Consider the following 16,541-nt stretch of genomic DNA (forward strand, 5'->3'; position numbering starts at 1 on the left):
TGCTAAGCATTTCGCCACCCAACCTACCTCACCTTCCCTCGAAACGAAGTAGCGAATGTCTTGGACGACATTCCTTTGGCTAGTAATAGACGCCTTTGTTCCGGCATTACAGTAGCCCAACACATCAAGCTCGTCTTGTTGCAGAAGACTTAACAGCACACGATTTTTTCTGTAGGGCTTTGTATACCAAACGTCTGTGGCAAGCATTGACTAGCTACGACAAAAACGGTTTAAAGCTTTCCAATTTTTCACTGTAAATTCGCTGATGATAATAAAAGCAATTTCTTTGATTTCGTAGGAGACTAAAGAAATGGGCTGTTTTGCAAAGCTACAAAATTTTCACCAATTGGATTTCCAAATTTATTTCACATGACCAAATTGTAATTTTTAATATAATATTAAGTATCAACGGTTAGTTACGTAGAATATAGAAAATATTTTAATAAATGGAAACAAGGTTTTAAAATGAAGAGCTCTACTTTATTCATATCATGGGTATATTATCCCCGATAAAAACAAGCTTTCGGCCGCGTAGGCCTTCGTCAAGTTAAAAACTAAGCTATGGCTAAAAAATGATTCATTAGAAAGAGCAAACATTTTATAGCAAGTACACAAAATTTCATCAAAATCGGTTAAGCGGTCTTTGAAATATTATAAAAAGAAGTCGAAATGGTGGAAATCGAGTTTTTCGGCGAATTTCCAGACTTCAAAAATTCTTCTCGGCACCCATGACGTCAGAAAATGCGAAGCGTATCATTGGCTAATTGTCTGTAATACATTTCTTTACATCTGGAATTAAAAGCAGGTTGATTTAACACCCAGGAAAAAGTCCTACGCAGTAGTAATTGAAATAGGCATACGCAAGCCTACGTAGTAGAAAAACGATTTGAAACCGAAGGCTCCTCGTAAATTCTTCTCTAAACGTCGGATCGCGCGCTCCGCATAGCACGCGTATTTTTTTTTTATTTCTATAATAAGCCTAATATTATGATTAAAAACCACTAGTTTGAAAACTTCTACAAGTAAACAGAATCCCTCCACTTCAGTTCCTTCTATTTTAGGAATAAAACTACAGCTTTGATTTGCCCCAAATTGCTCGTGCTACGGATGAGAGAAATTCGCCGAAAATTTCAAGATTTTGGGGAGCGAAAAAGGTCAGTTTCGGACTCAAAGTTAATACACTTAGGCTTGGAAATTGGTTTCGAAAATGACAACTTTGGAAAGAGAACGCCCTGGGCTTCAAAACAAGCCCGCATTCATTCGTTTTTATTACTATCGATTTTTCATGCAACCAACACTTTAATTTTACACACCCATATACATATATATACACACACACACACACATATATATATTATTTTTAAATATTTTATGGTTAAGCACAAGCTTATATTTCATTAGCCCCAATAATGCGCATTCGTCAGATCCACTCGATCTAAGACCCAGACCACTATTTACGTCACGAGTCTGGTCCGGTATCGGGTGTGTATATGTTGGCTAGGCTTTTGGTCGACCTACGGGCTAAGGTCGATGTAGGACACACTTTGAGACAACCTGTATATTTCCGATTGGGTATCTGTCTGTCTGGCTATGGGTGGTCAAACCCTATGTCTTAGAGCGCCTAAACTTTGCTCAACTGTTCTTAAGGTATTGTAAAGCGAAGCGTGCTAATGCACACTTTTAACCCAAATTCCCCGGTCCACATGTTTGTTTCCGCATTATTGTTTTTCATTAATTGTTTTTTCGTTAATATATAATAAAAAAAATTAAAACAAAAAATTGGTGTGACCTCATAGATTAATTAATAATTAAAAATGCCACACATACTTTTGTGTATGCTCTACAAATTATCATTGAAACCTTTTATTTATTATAATGGGGAAGAGAAATCATGATTTCCATGTCTAACTGCAGATTAAATAATGATCTCAACATAGTCACACATAGCAAAAAGGTCAAAGTACATGAAATACAAGTTGGCAAGCCAAAATATATCTCTCCTCGGAAGTATGGTCCCTAGTGGTATTAATTTCTCGACACGACCCCAAAGATATCTCCGCAATTCAGAGTTATTTACGAAAAACGTATTCTCGGTTCAAACCCTGCCCGGTATAAAATTTTAATTTTAATTTAAATAATTGAGACGAAACAATCGAGTTTAATTTATTCAGAATATTATAAATTAAGTAGTTACAACAGCGAGTTAGACTCACTAAAACAATGCACAATTGAATTTAACCCTTTTTACAGTACATGTTTATCAGTTGAATATAATACTAAGCAAATTTTAATGAAAGAAATATCTACAGATGGTATTTGTATTTTTCTCGCTTACGAAATACTTGCCGCATCTTTAACGCTCATTTTATTTCAACACTCGTAGACTTGCAGTTGACGTTGTGACACATACCGCATGAAAAAGACCAATGCCGTCCAATTTCCAATATCATATAATGACTCGCACACCCAGGAAATCATTGACTGCGTTAGAAATCGTAGATATCTAAATATCCACACCAAATATATTTACAAGAAGCAAAAACCTTACCATCAACAAAGCACAGAGAGCCACTTGACTAACCGCCAGCTCTTAAAGCAATAAACGGTAAATTATCGCCTTTGAATTAACACAACTATAAATAGGTCGTTAAGAATACCCGTAAATAAATAACAAAAAAACTAACAAAGTGGACCACCCACAGGGTCTACCCTTTAACCCTCTTATCTCGGCGACTGCGCTAAAACAAGATTTAACCTTTAAAATTTCATTCGTAAAAAAACCAGATTAGGCCTTCATAAATTCATTAATAAAAAAAGACTTTATTACCTATTATGCTTACGATGCGTGTCTTAATTTCAGTGAACCTAAGCAGCTATCGGTGGTTCTGTGGTAGAGCGCTCGACTGCCAAGCCGAATGGCCTGGGTTCGAAACCTGGGTGGCGCATTTGTTTTTAATCAATAGAGAAACGCTAAATTAGAATTTCTTCGATGCAATAATTTCTATTTCAATTCTATTTCAATTAAACCAAAATTTCGTGCTCTATTAAATACGCTTCCGATAAAGCTGAAGGTCTAATTTTCAATAAGGCGTAACAAGTGTCGGTGGTTCTGTGGTAGAACGTCCGCCTGTCAAGCAGGAGGTCTCGGGTTCAAATCCCGCCCGATGAGATCGCAAATTGATACTAAGACGAATACCGTGTACAACTGGTGGCAACCTGCCATTGGACGTTGAGAAGTAGCATTACACTCAGCACTCGGTCCGTCCCAAAGTCATTAAGAAGAAGTTGGAGAGAAAACGGCCATATAAACACAACAGACTCAACATGCACAACCATCAGAACACAAATACAACAAATTCAACACTCACAACCTAGGCATAAACCCTTCGAGAAACTGCGAACGCAGAGATCTCGAGAAACTGCGTACGCAGTGATTACACTTTGCACCGAAAATGCGAACGCGTTCGCAGGCCTGACAGACAGACCCACAGACAGACACGGTGGTTGTATAACCTCTCCTAGAGAGGTAAAAATGCGCTGCAAGTAATTTGATTGGATGTATAGGTCCCTCAATTTCATCAACCGATATCGCATGAGCGCCATTTTGAAAAGCTACGGTTTTGAGAGAACCGACTGAGATGAGCGTGGTTCTTGGAATTCGAAGGTTGTATCTTTTCAGTGCAGCACCCATTGTAAAAAATAAAATAAAACTTAAATGGTTAAAAGAATTTTATTCATGTTAACGATACATAAAATGAATATTACTGGATAGTTTTAATAGTGGTTCAAGAAAGGCGTAGTATTTGAAATGTACACCTATTTAAAATGACTGAACACAACCCCGTTGGTTGAAGGCCCTCATGTACGCTACATTAAAATAGAGTTATCAGAGTATTAAATTTCAAAGATAATTACAATTAAATATATTAAGGCAATGTTTGTTTGCGTGGCAAATAGATTATGAACGTTTTTAAACCAAAGGTCTGAAGAGATAAGGGTGTATTGCTAATGTAAAGATTTAAGACATTATTGTGCCAATTGCTTTCGACTTTGTAACAGGACGGCTCTTGAAGAACGCTTACGTCAAAAATAAAAAGTGAAAAGGACCTTTCTAAAGCTGACTACCATTTTTCCTACACTCTACAGGTGTTTCAAAATAAAAAGTGAAAAGTAAACTTTTAAAGCTTATTCCTACATTGCCCACAGAAAAATCGGTGGCTGTTTAACATAACTGTGCTCTATCGGGCTGAGTTAATAAAACTGGGCGCTAAGTTTTTCGGATTATCAAAACTTAAAAAACAATTCAATTGTTTTTCTTCAAACTAACAATTAAAAAACCATCGCAGCCAACCGTGCTTTTTTTATTGCTAAAAACACGATCACTGTCCAATTTATGGCGAAATACAAATTTGTAGTACTCAATAGATATGTAATTAATTTTTGAATATTAGGTAAATGTTTAACAGTGTATATAGAAGGAACTATTTAAGCAATTTTTACTTTGACTTTAAAACACCCGACCGATTAAAAATTAACTCCTTAATCAACACGAGAATAGCCAGACTTCCACAACAGAAAACGAGTACATTGAACGCGAAAGCCGTCGCCGGATCATTTTTCGCTTTGACGAAAGCGTCGTCTATGGTTTTTCTTTTGGGGACTAAGGCCTCGAGAGTCGCCAAATCCAAATCGATACTGTCATCTGTTTCTTCATTCGTGTTGGATTGTGACGAATCCTGTAAATAAATATAAGTGAACTAGCTTCTAAAATGTATGTGTTGGTCGTATTAATCAACTGCTTCCGCTTAGAAGTAACATTGTTAAATTTGAGTCAAATTATTTAAATAAGGTGGGGTGGCGGAGTGGTTAGAACTTTCGCCTCACGGCAAGAGGAGCCGGGTTCGATCCCAACTTGTTGCACTGGGTGAAAACTCGGAACTACTCCCGCGTTGAGTTTGCAAGTTCTCTCCCCACTGGGTAAAGGGGTTTCCCCCTGAGTTCTTTGGTTTCCCCTTTCCATATAAACTTGTAGAGGTTAGCGCTAATAGTAAGTATAGGGAGTTGTTGGGTCGCGTGGCATGAGGGGCTTGCCACCACCCTCCTACGCATTGTGACCCGGCTACCAGTTTATAGGCATTATAGGCCTAGGGTGGTGCCTTGGGTATTAGCCTCGCTGATTATTATTATTACAAAATTTTAACATTCGAACTGTGAACAAAACTGGAAATTGGTTGTTTATTTTTGTTAAACAAATTTCGTTCTAAATTATTACCAATATCCTCAGTTGGTCCGTTCGTGTTAAATTGTTTTTTTTTAATTGAATGTTTGCAATAAAAATACATCTTGAGGATAATTGGTTATTGTTGATCCCAAAGCAAAAGTCGTTTCTATAAAATGGGAGGAGCCTATCGAGAATTCGTTGCATTCTACATGTACGTCACTGCTGTTTAGTTGTTAAGCGCCGTTAAGCGCTTTTCTGTGCTTAGTACTTTCTTAAACGGAAAGTCCGCCAAATTTATTGGCGACGATGTAGAGCTAGAGTTAGCAAAAGTTGAAAACACCGAACTGAGACTTATTTTGGTAATTACAAATTGTTTCCTCCAGAAATTATTTTAGAGAAAGCAGATGTGAAAGCAGGTGTGGTATCACGTTAACTTTGATCCTCCTTAGTAGTTTTCAGGTGCATTATCTTCAAGGTTTACGCATTTCCCCTCTTAGAAATTTTTGTGCTCGTCGCTCTAATTAACAAGCCGCTCTAACTAGCAGTGATAACTGACACGTGCTTCACCCAAATATAATAACGAATATATTGAAATCACAAATTCCAATAGACTATGGTGAAAACTTGACATAAAATGGTTCGTGTCACATTTAGAATTTCGGTTTTAGAATTTTTTTAAATTATTCATCAAAATCAATGAAATTTGATTGTTTCCGGCGAAACACTTTGTTTCGCTTTAATAATTAATTATTCATAATTGAATGTACTTTGATAGAAAAATACTTTTAGAATGCATAACCCTACCCGTTGAAATAAGATTACCCGTCTGCTTAGAGACTCCTAAAATATCTTACCATTGCTTCTTGTAACATGTCGAAGTTATTAGTAACATAAACATAAAAGTTATCTGGTGGTTCGTCATCGATATTTGGAGTGCTGGTACGATCATCATCCGTGACCAGATCCATCGTGATAATGGAGGTCAATACAATGTACAGAACAAGCAGATACAAGCTCCAAACAAACGTCAGGATTGTTTTTAACATGGTAGAAGTCGTCTGAAAGTTGGCTAGAAATGTAAAAAGTAATAATTTACAGAGCGAAATAATTTCAAAATTATTTCAATAAAATTATTTTTTAATTTTTGAAAAAGAATAACTTCTCCGGGAGGCAAAATGTTTGTACACTTATTTTGCTTATTATCACAACTGGAACTGAAAATTGACAATTTGATAAATTAAGCCAATTTTTTGTTAAACAAAAACCCATAAAGCTCTTTAGGGCTGTCTTAAGAATAATTTTATTATAAAACTTTTAAATTAAGTTTACATAAAATACACCAATTGATCCAAATCGTTTATTAACAACGAGTATTTGGAACACCCAATCTTGCATGCGTAATAACTGTGTTGATCCTTCCATAAACTATAGCTAATAAATTATTCAATGCATATATTCTTCATTCTGGGAAATACCGTAATTTTCCTACCATTCTCAACATCTATCCGACTCCGTATGTAGCATTAGCTTACAAAATCACTTAAATAAGTACGTGTATGGTAAAACCAAATAGAAAATACGAATTGTCGGCGTTGAGAAAACTCGCAAACGATCCTAATTTCTCCTGAACAACACTTTCGTTTTAACCGTTAAGTAAACTTAAAACGATTTTCTAATCAATCCTGGAAATACAACGCAATGTCCACGAGCGAGAGCGGAAACAGGACCTGAACTGAGGACTACACCAGATTTAAAAGAAAGGATCGCGCTTAGAAAAACATTTAACATTTTAATTATATTCTCAGCTAGAAACACGGTAAGGTGAAATTTACAGTAGAATACAATTATGGGCATTTTTTTTAAACAACCACTTAGATTGCGTACAGCTCGCGCTCGTCTAATTTTCCATTCGTACTCTTTTAAATCGAAATATTACGCTTAAAATGAGAGGATAAAGTTTAATACTAAATGTAAGGCCGAGTAAGGGTCGTGTTATACTTTTGGATATTTGTCAATTCAGGTAAAAATACATATCGAATCGCTAAATCCAAAACTTTTTTTGGCTTATGTACACATTTCTACAATCCCTTTCCCATTTGACCCCCCCCCCTTTAGGTTCAAATACTTCCGAAGCCACTGGAGCCGAATTTGCACGTGTTTGGAGCAAAGATAAATAAAAGTACTTTACTTTTAATTGGTTTCATAAACAATGTTGTATTTACTTTTGAACATGCAAAAGCACTTCACAAATTTCCAGTGATCGCTAGCTTCAAACCCTTATTATTTGCCTTTACCTCATAAATTAGCCGCGAGTGCAAAAATTAAAAAATAAGTATGCAAGTTCGATAAATTTTGATATAAATTAACCCACGAATTATTAAAGTATTAAAATATTGAAATTAAACGAAATAAATTTAACAAGTTTGAATAAATATGCCAATACACAGACCTAAGAAAATCTGTAGGATAAAGTTCAGTAAAAGAACGAATTTTCCGCGAAAGTACCGATTAATTTTTAGCGAGTGTTGACATTTGATTTTAGTTCATGATTCTTTGGGAAAGTTGTATTGCGAGGATATTCTTATACGCAATTTCCGTAAAAGTTTTTTTTCTATAAAATTTGGAATAAGCTAATCGACTAAAAGCTTTTAATTTTTGTCAACATCAAGGTCGGCAACAAATATCAAATATAAAACAGCACAGCCTTGGGTATTAGCCTATAGCTGATTTTTTTTATTATAGTTTCTACTAGTGTTGTCAATTTTCCGGAAAAATAAAATGCGGAAAATTTGCCGCAAATCGGCAAAATAAAAAATTGAAACATAAATTACTTTTTAAGGGTTTTAAATGTTTTAACTTTTTATCGATATAAAATGTCTAATATCAGTAAAGACACTATAAAACATTGATAGTGTTACATTGTTAATCAGTTTAAACTTGTCTACAGGTTTAGTTTTACTTTTAGATTCGAAAAAATTAGGCGAAAATGCCGCTTTATTTAAATTTGCAAACAATATATTAGACTAATCATGGAATGAAATCTTTTTTATTTTTTTCGGAAAAATACGGAAAAGGCCTCGGTCATTGTCTGGAAATTTTTCTGCGAAACATTTGCTGACTTACAACACTTGTTTCTACTGTTCAAAACTTCAACCTTACCTTGTAAAACGTACAATTTAAGTACTATTTAAGTAAGAAAGATGAAAAAGTTAAGCTAATGATTAAAACTTACACCTGACGGCAAAACAATCTCATTGCGAATCATATTTTAAATATCTATTCTACTATGTCTCATAACCAATATCACAGTAACCAAACTCTATTAAATGTTATTGGTTTTATGAACTTCCTACGCACTCGCTTAATATCCAACACAGGCATTTTTAAACAAAAATTGGATTTTGAACTTGCACGGGGTAACTCTACGCGTTTCCATTATGTAACATAATCTTAGGAATGTAAGAAAATATCAATCAATCAAACAACTAGAATCAGTCCTCTTTCTCGAAAAGGGTTTCAAAGACCAGCTCTGTTATATTCTCGTAGCTCCTCTATTGAAAAAGTTAAAGTGTAAATACTGTCAAAATAATCAACACAAGCGATGGGCTGGTCTGCTCGGGGATATGATTATTAGTAATATTTTTCTGCCACAATGTCTGAACGGCCAGATCAACTTGTTATCTTGCAGAACGAACTAACGAATGTGTTGGAATACATTTCTTTTGGCCAACTACAGATGACTATAGCTCCCACATGACGCAATGGCGAAGCTGAGCACTCAGAGCCCCCCTCCGCAAAAATCTCAATGGGCCCCCCTTTTAAAATTTTTTACAGTGACCGGGGCCCCTCGAAGCTCTACCCCCCCCGCGCCATGGAACATCAGCTACGCCACTGACATGACGGTGCCCCACCACCTCAAGCTCGAGCTGTGGTTAATGGTATCGTGTCCGCATATAATGAATTTAAGGTCGGGGTACCGCAAGGATCAATACTGTCACCACTGCTGTTAAATTTATTCATCAACGGCCTTGTAAGCGTACTATTTGTTTCTGTACGCGGATGATACCATCCTACTACTCGAACATTTTAATCTGGATTATTTAATTAATAGCGCAAACTATTATCTTAATTTATTTAACGACTGGCTTTCGGATAACGGGCTGAGCCTAAATAAATCCAAGACTGAATATATAGTTTTCGCCAATGAAAATAAACACATCGATAATACAAAATGTAAGATACATGGACTAATTCTGGCCACCGAAATTAAACGAGTTTTTACATATAAATATTTAGGCGTCTGGTTGGACGACAGGCTGAACTTTATGTATCACGTAAATGAATTATGTAAAACTCTCTCAAGAGCCTGCTACCTGATAAGTCATTGTCAAATGTATTTCCCCATTAGCGTACTATTTGAGCTCTACTATTGGTTCTTCAACTCTCATGTATAGTCCTTTGGGGCAATACAACTCAGCAAATCTTAAATATTTCTTCTACAAAAACGTGTAATTCGAAAAATACACCAGGTTCGTTGGAGAGCGCATACAGAACTACTCGATTTTTTCCTGTTGGGCTTGATCAATGCGCACGTATGGCAGACGCCCGTAGCAAGCATTGACGAGTTACGCCAAATAGTTATTGAAGCTTTCCATGTGAACGCTCACACGTACCCTCTGCAACGTTGCGAGTGCTCCCGCAACGTTTGTATCCCGTCGTGCGAACGTGTGAACAAAAAGATTTCCAAACGCTAAGAACCGCAGCGAGATCGAAACGAGGCAAAACTTTTCCAAGGGTACGTGTGAACGTGGCTTTATTTAGAGATATGCTCCATCGTGCGGAAACATATATCAGATAAATTTGAGTTATTATTGAACCTTTTATAGGAATTGTAAACTAATAAGAAAAAAATAATAATAAGTTAGTAAGCCAAAATATACCTCGATTTTTATTTGATACCTCGATATTTCTATTAAATTTACTGTCTTTTTTACCAGTTTTGTCTTTTAATTCTTATATTTTGACCGTTGGTGGCCTCCTACTTTCAAAATATACCTCTCCTCGTAAGAATTTGCCAGTTATATTTTTTATTTTCCAATTGGCGGCATGAAAATCAATTTTGAGGGGAATCTTTGTCACGCTAAAGGATGGCAGCGAAAAGTGTGATAATTGCGGATAGAAATAATTCCTTGCAGAAAAGAGTTCCAATCATTGATAACACTTGACGGAAAGTGATTTGGGTGCTGCTTGGAATAAACTCGGGGCTTGGAAAGTTTGAGGGAATGACCTCTAGTGTGGGAGAAATTGAGAGAAAAGAAATCATCAAAATTTAGAGTTAGATTGTTAGAAAAAAATCATGGAGTAAACGAAGATTATTAATTTGGGGGTGCAGATGGACAGGGTCAATACGAAGGAAACGCAGACGAGAAGGGGCTGGAAGAGTAGAAATATTGTGGGGAAGCTTCGCAAAAGCATTTTGAGCTATTTGGAGAGCGAGGATTGAAGGTGGGGGCACTAGATAGGGGGCTTTGTTATTATGACGTTGGTCTCTCAAAAAGCGCATTGAAGGGCAAGGTTTTGTAACTTGACTAGATTTCAAGGCTTAGCGATAAATTTATTTTCTAAAATTTTAATACGCATCTTTTTGATTGAACGAGAATAGGTAAGAATATTAATAATAAATTCCTTTATTTATGATTATCAAGAACCACGAGTCATTTTCTTCACCGGTTAAATCGAGTCAACGACAAATGCCTGTCTCTAATTGGCTCAAGTGATTACGTAAATGAATACATTCATGACGGAACTTATTAATGTGGGAATGAAATTGCGCAAGTGGTTAGTATAGCCATTGCGACTCTTACGATACGAAGCAACACGATTGGAGATAAACACCTGGGAAGCGAGAGGTTTTTTCGCTTGAGCCAGGCGACATAAGGCCGTGGACTTACTGCTTACGGTAGAAAGAGTTTTAACGTTTAGGATTACTAACTGGAACAAAGCTCGGAATCACGAGAGTTAAAAGGGATTGAAAGGCAGCCCAGGAATCGGTAAGGGAATCGCGGGACAACCTTAAAGTTCAATCAATATGCGATAGGAAGACATTGAAAAAGGAATATAGTCCACTTTATTAAGATAGAGTTTCGACTGAAAGATTCAATTTATTTTAAAAGTGGGGGATCTGTCCTGTAATATCAAAATATTATTAATCTTAAGAATATTTATTTTAATTTATGATTAATTTGAGGTTGGGTTTGGTTTGGATGGTTTATTTTCGTTAACGCTCACCGTCGCGACAGTTTTAACTCAGTTTGATTGGATATTTCGTTATTGCAATGTTTATGTGTAGGGTGTGAATGTTGAGTTTGTGTTATGACGGTTGTGGGTGTTGAGTTTGTTGTGATATGACGGTTGTGGGTGTTAAGTCTGTTGTGTTTGTGTTTGTACGGGCGTTTTCTCTTCAACTTCTTATTGGCCCAAAACCGGCCAAACTTTTCATACAGACTAGATCAGCATGACTAACAACTTTTGTTATTCTTTGGTTTGAGATATTTTGGATTATGTCCTGTCTTTATATGATTATTTTAGAGACGTACCTTTTAGGAGTTGTAGGAGGGGCTCCAGCTGTTGAAGTATGTTTGAGGTCAAGAATATTTTCATGATCTAAGTTTATTTTTAAACCCGTGGATTTGGGACTAGTATTTTGCTTATTTGCCATCATACATTTATTACAAAAATCATTTCAAATAAGAAAAACGGCGCGAAAAGCCGGAAATTAGTGAAGCCTAGGCTAGCAACTACGCTACTCCTAAAAATCGACTGCTCTCAATTTCTTAGGGTTTGCCAGATAAATATTTTTCTCTCACACGAAAAACCGGCCAAACCTTCACCTCCTTCGAACTCAAAAGGGGGAAAGCACACCACACCGATATTAAAGAACGCGCTTTTGTTAATGAGACTTATACTGTGAACATTGTTAGAGCATAATATAAACTATTTTCGTTGTTGTCAGTCGTGTATTGTTTATCTTTGTATTGAGTATGGTTTTCATTCAACTCACTGTTTTTTTAGATTATTTCTTAAACATTCTGCGAAAATCTAACAGGTTATGGGCCCAGATACACTTACACGAGCGCGAATTTAAAGACGAACTAAAAACGACGAAGTTCAGGAGTTGTTGAAGAAGGAAATATACTTTTATGTGCCGAGGCTTAGAAAATAAATCGAAACCAAAGGTCAGAATACTTGGCAATTTTTGCGATTGTGCTAAGCCTAACTCGAAACATAAATGGCTACTCAAAGCGACGAATATAAAATTAAGGGATTATCAGCTGACAAAGTCAACTATCATGAAAGCGGCTTTAATAAGCAAGGGCGTATGGGAAGGCATCGATCCTGGTTTTGGCTCTGCAATGACCGATGCAGAGAGGAAGACTTTTTTCTTTCTATTTCTCGTGGTTGCAGATAACTTCCTTGATGATATTGGCGCTCACTCCAGAGACAGAAGTGTGGCAGACGCAGGGCAGGAAATAAGAAATTAAAGTTATCGGACATTTGTCCAGTGACCCCCCCTCATTTAAAAAAATTTATCGGACATTGTCCAATGACCCCCCCCCTAAAAAAAGAGTAAAAACAATTGAAAAACAAGTTCAATATTTATTTAAAATTATGGAAGCATGCTACGCTAATATCCCACGTGTTTCTCGCGTTCTATTTCGTCGTTTTAGGTTAGGTTTATTCGGTTGTAGTTTTTTCTGATCTTTAATTTGGTGTATGTGTCGGCCTTCTGCGGGGTTCGGTTATAGGGCATTGTTTCAATTTCAATTAGTTGTTCCACCGGTATAAAATTATCCTGTGCCCTTGTCTGCTTCGGTTATTTATGCGACGCGGCTTCCTGTGCTTATTTGTGCGACGTGTCCGTCCTCTTTGGAGCATACCCTCGTCTTATTGCTGTTCGGTGTACAAATCTTGAAGTTTGGATTCCTAATTTTAATTTTACAGTTCTGTATCATGTTCCCTTTGTTTCACCAAGTTTGGTGTAGCTAATGATTTTTCGATAATTTACGTTTCGAACAATTAGGTCTTAGTCTTAACTCGGTTCGTTTTTTTTCTCTCGTTTTAATGACGAGTTCGGTTGCACTTTATTTTTGTATGCTTTTCGTTTTTATCTGTCTGTCACATTTTATCCCATTATCCGAATTATGTTTATATTGTTCTAAATTACTGTAAATTTAAGTTTTAGTTTTGTTACCAAAACTTACCATATGTCAAAATTGTTTCCGATTTAATATCCTGTGTTTACATATTATGGTTATGTTATTTCCGCATGTTCGATTGTTAGCGAATTTTATCTTACGCATCGGTACCGCTGGACTCACGTGTTCGGGTTTTTCCCATTGTATCATGGACTGCAGTAACTAATATGTCTTCCCAGGCCGTTTTCTTGCCTTGCCCGCAGTGCGGGAAATGTTTTAAAAGTTTGAACGGTCATTATGGTCGTTCCTCGACATGCTTTAAGCCTTCCGCAGTGTCGGAAGTTCTCCCGGACTCCTCGTCCTCATCTGCCGAAGTGTATGGTGACCTTGTCGGTTTGCTCGCTAATCTGAAGTCCACCCGGCGCGTTATTCGTCGTATTCCAAAGGGTGCGCGAAACATGGCGGCATTGGGTTTGTCAACCGTTATAAACAATGTCGTTCGCGATAATTCCCTGGTATCTTGGACGAGTTTATTCTGTTTCTCTTCGATTTGCTTTCAAGTTCCATTCGTGTCGGTGGGCAAACAAGTTTCCCTGAAAACGTCGGTTAAAAGTAACATCCAAAGCTTTCAAGAGGGTCCAGTTAACCCTTCCCGTTCGCGCAATTCGCAAGCCTCGTGCCAAAAAAGTGTCACGCAAAAAAGAGATATTGGTAAAGTCGTGGCCGCTAAGCTCGCCGATGGAGATGTCACCGGCGCAGTTCGCGTCGTCTGCTCGGAAGACTCTTTCGCGCCCAATGACTCTGCAACGTTCGACATCCTAAAATGCAAACACCCCTCTGGTACCACCCACCTAGATTACGCGTTCGAAGCGGCTGATTTATCAGCCCTCCCGGTACTTAATGTGGCTGCCTCCCAGGTCAAGGCCGCTGTACTGTCTTTGCCTTCTGGCTCTGCGGGTTGTCTGGATTGTTTGCGTCCTCAACATTTGAAGGATATGATTGGCTCTGGAGCGGTTTCGGCCGGTGAAAGCTTGCTGAATTCTCTAACCAACCTCTGCAACCTCATGCTCGCTGGCCAAGTTCCATCGGAGCTTTGTCCCATTCTATATGGGGCCTCTTTGTGCGCACAAAAAAAAGAAAGACGGGGGCATCCGTCCCGTAGCCGTCGGCAACACCCTTCGCCGTCTTGTCGCTAAGATGGGGTGCACACACATGGCGCCAACGCTCGGGACACTTCTTCGCCCAACGCAGTTGGGCTTTGGTACTCCGGGCGGAGCCGAAGCCGCTTCCCACGCTGCTCGCCGCTTTGTTAACCATCCACATCCAGATCCAAAGGTCCTCCTAAAAATTGATTTTTTGAACGCCTTCAACATGATCCGCCGAGATCGTCTCCTTGAGCGGGTTTACAGGGACCATCCGGAATTGTATTTGTTTTTACGGCAATGCTATAAGGCCCCGACGCATCTTACCTATGGAGAGGCTCTTATTTCTTCGGAACGGGCTGTCCAGCAAGGTGATCCCTTGGGTCCGGCACTTTTTTGCCTTCTCGTGCAGAACGTAGCTTGCCGTATGCAATCAGAGTTTAATACGTGGTACTTGGATGATTCGTCTTTGGGTGATGTTCCTGATGTCGTCTTGAAAGATCTTCATCTTCTACAGGAGCTTTCGTCAGACATTGGCCTTGAAGTAAACCCGTCGAAGTGCGAGCTCTTAATTCTTAACTCGGGCGGATTTACCGAACAGCATTTTAAATCTATGTTCGCCGCGGCAGCACCTGGAATGAAAATTTTGTCTCGACCAAATTACGTGCTCCTCGGTGCGCCCCTATCTTCTGAAGCTTTTTCCTCTTGCTTAGCTAGTAAGACTGAGGCTTTAAAGGTGATGGCGAGAAACCTCGAGCACATCTCGGCGCATCATGGTTTCTTCTTGCTTAAAAACTCTTTGGCCATTCCGAGGTTGTCGTATCTTCTCCGCAGCGCTCCTGTGTGGCTTTGTGAAGATGGCCTCAGGTCTTTCGATGGAACTCTTCGAAAATCACTCCAAGACGTCACCAATACGCTTATGGATGAAGCTCCTTGGGAACAATCGTCACTCCCCTTGGCTAAAGGCGGCCTTGGAATTCGTCATGCCTCAAAACTCGCGCTTCCGGGGTTTTTGTCGTCGGCCTCCAGCGTCGCTGATTTAGTGCAAAATATTCTTCCGTCCTATTTTGCTTCTTCTCCGGACCCGGTTTTTCGCGATGCTCTACGCCATTGGGAACTTTTGACGGAGGCTGTTTTACCTTCTCCAGACCATTGGAGTCATCAAAGAGTATGGGAAGGACCGGTTAATGACAGTACCGCGAAGCTACTTTCCAATGGCGCAGTCAATGATCGTGATAAAGCCCGTCTTCTCTCGGTTAGCTCGAAGGAATCCGGTTCTTGGCTGAACGCGCTTCCGTCGCCTTCTCTAGGAACCGACCTCGACGATGACTCCTTTCGGATTGCGGTCGGTCTGCGTTTGGGGGCCCGTATCTGTGTGCCTCACACGTGTAATTGTGGTGCCCAGGTCGACTCTTACGGGACACACGGCCTGAGCTGTAAGAAGAGTTCCGGACGGCTTTCCAGGCACGGCGCCGTTAATGATATTCTTAAACGTGCTCTGGTTTCCGCGGGTGTCCCATCCATTCTGGAGCCTCCGGGTCTCTCACGCGACGACGGGAAGCGGCCCGATGGAATGTCCCTGGTTCCATGGACCGGCGGAAAATCGTTGGTGTGGGACTTTACCTGCACTGACCCTTTGGCTCCGTCATATTTGGCGTCTTCGTCTGCAGCCCCTCTCTGGGCCGCCACCCAGGCTGAGTCGAAGAAAAAAGCACTCCGGGCTTGAACACCGATATTTATTTCAAGCAGTGACGGTAGAATGTCTCGGCTCCTTCGGCCGCGACGGTTTGGCTTTGGTCCATTCTATTGGTCGTCGAATTCGGGAAGCTACCGGGGAGCCGCGTTCCACGTCGTTTTTGACTCAGCGAATAGTAATCGCGATACAGCGGGGTAATGCCGCGTCGGTGTTGAACACTTTTCCGCCCGGCACCTCCCTCGCGGAATATCTTTATTGCCTGTAAAGACTTTTTTTTGTCATTCTTT

At 39.0% G+C, this 16,541-nt stretch overlaps 1 protein-coding gene across 1 annotated transcript; it reads left to right on the forward strand.

Moving 5' to 3' along the window:
• Positions 1–14,628: 14,628 nt before the first annotated feature.
• On the forward strand, positions 14,629–16,284 carry LOC149952502 (uncharacterized). The gene has a single exon (XM_090169723.1). The coding sequence runs from the start codon at positions 14,629–14,631 to the stop codon at positions 16,282–16,284; it is 1,656 nt and encodes a 551-aa protein (XP_090025849.1).
• The last annotated feature ends 257 nt before the right edge of the window (positions 16,285–16,541 follow it).

This window comes from Leiobunum rupestre, chromosome 3 (assembly GCF_980474605.1).
Source record: "Leiobunum rupestre chromosome 3, qqLeiRupe1.1.hap1, whole genome shotgun sequence".
Taxonomy (NCBI): Eukaryota; Metazoa; Arthropoda; class Arachnida; order Opiliones; family Sclerosomatidae; genus Leiobunum; species Leiobunum rupestre.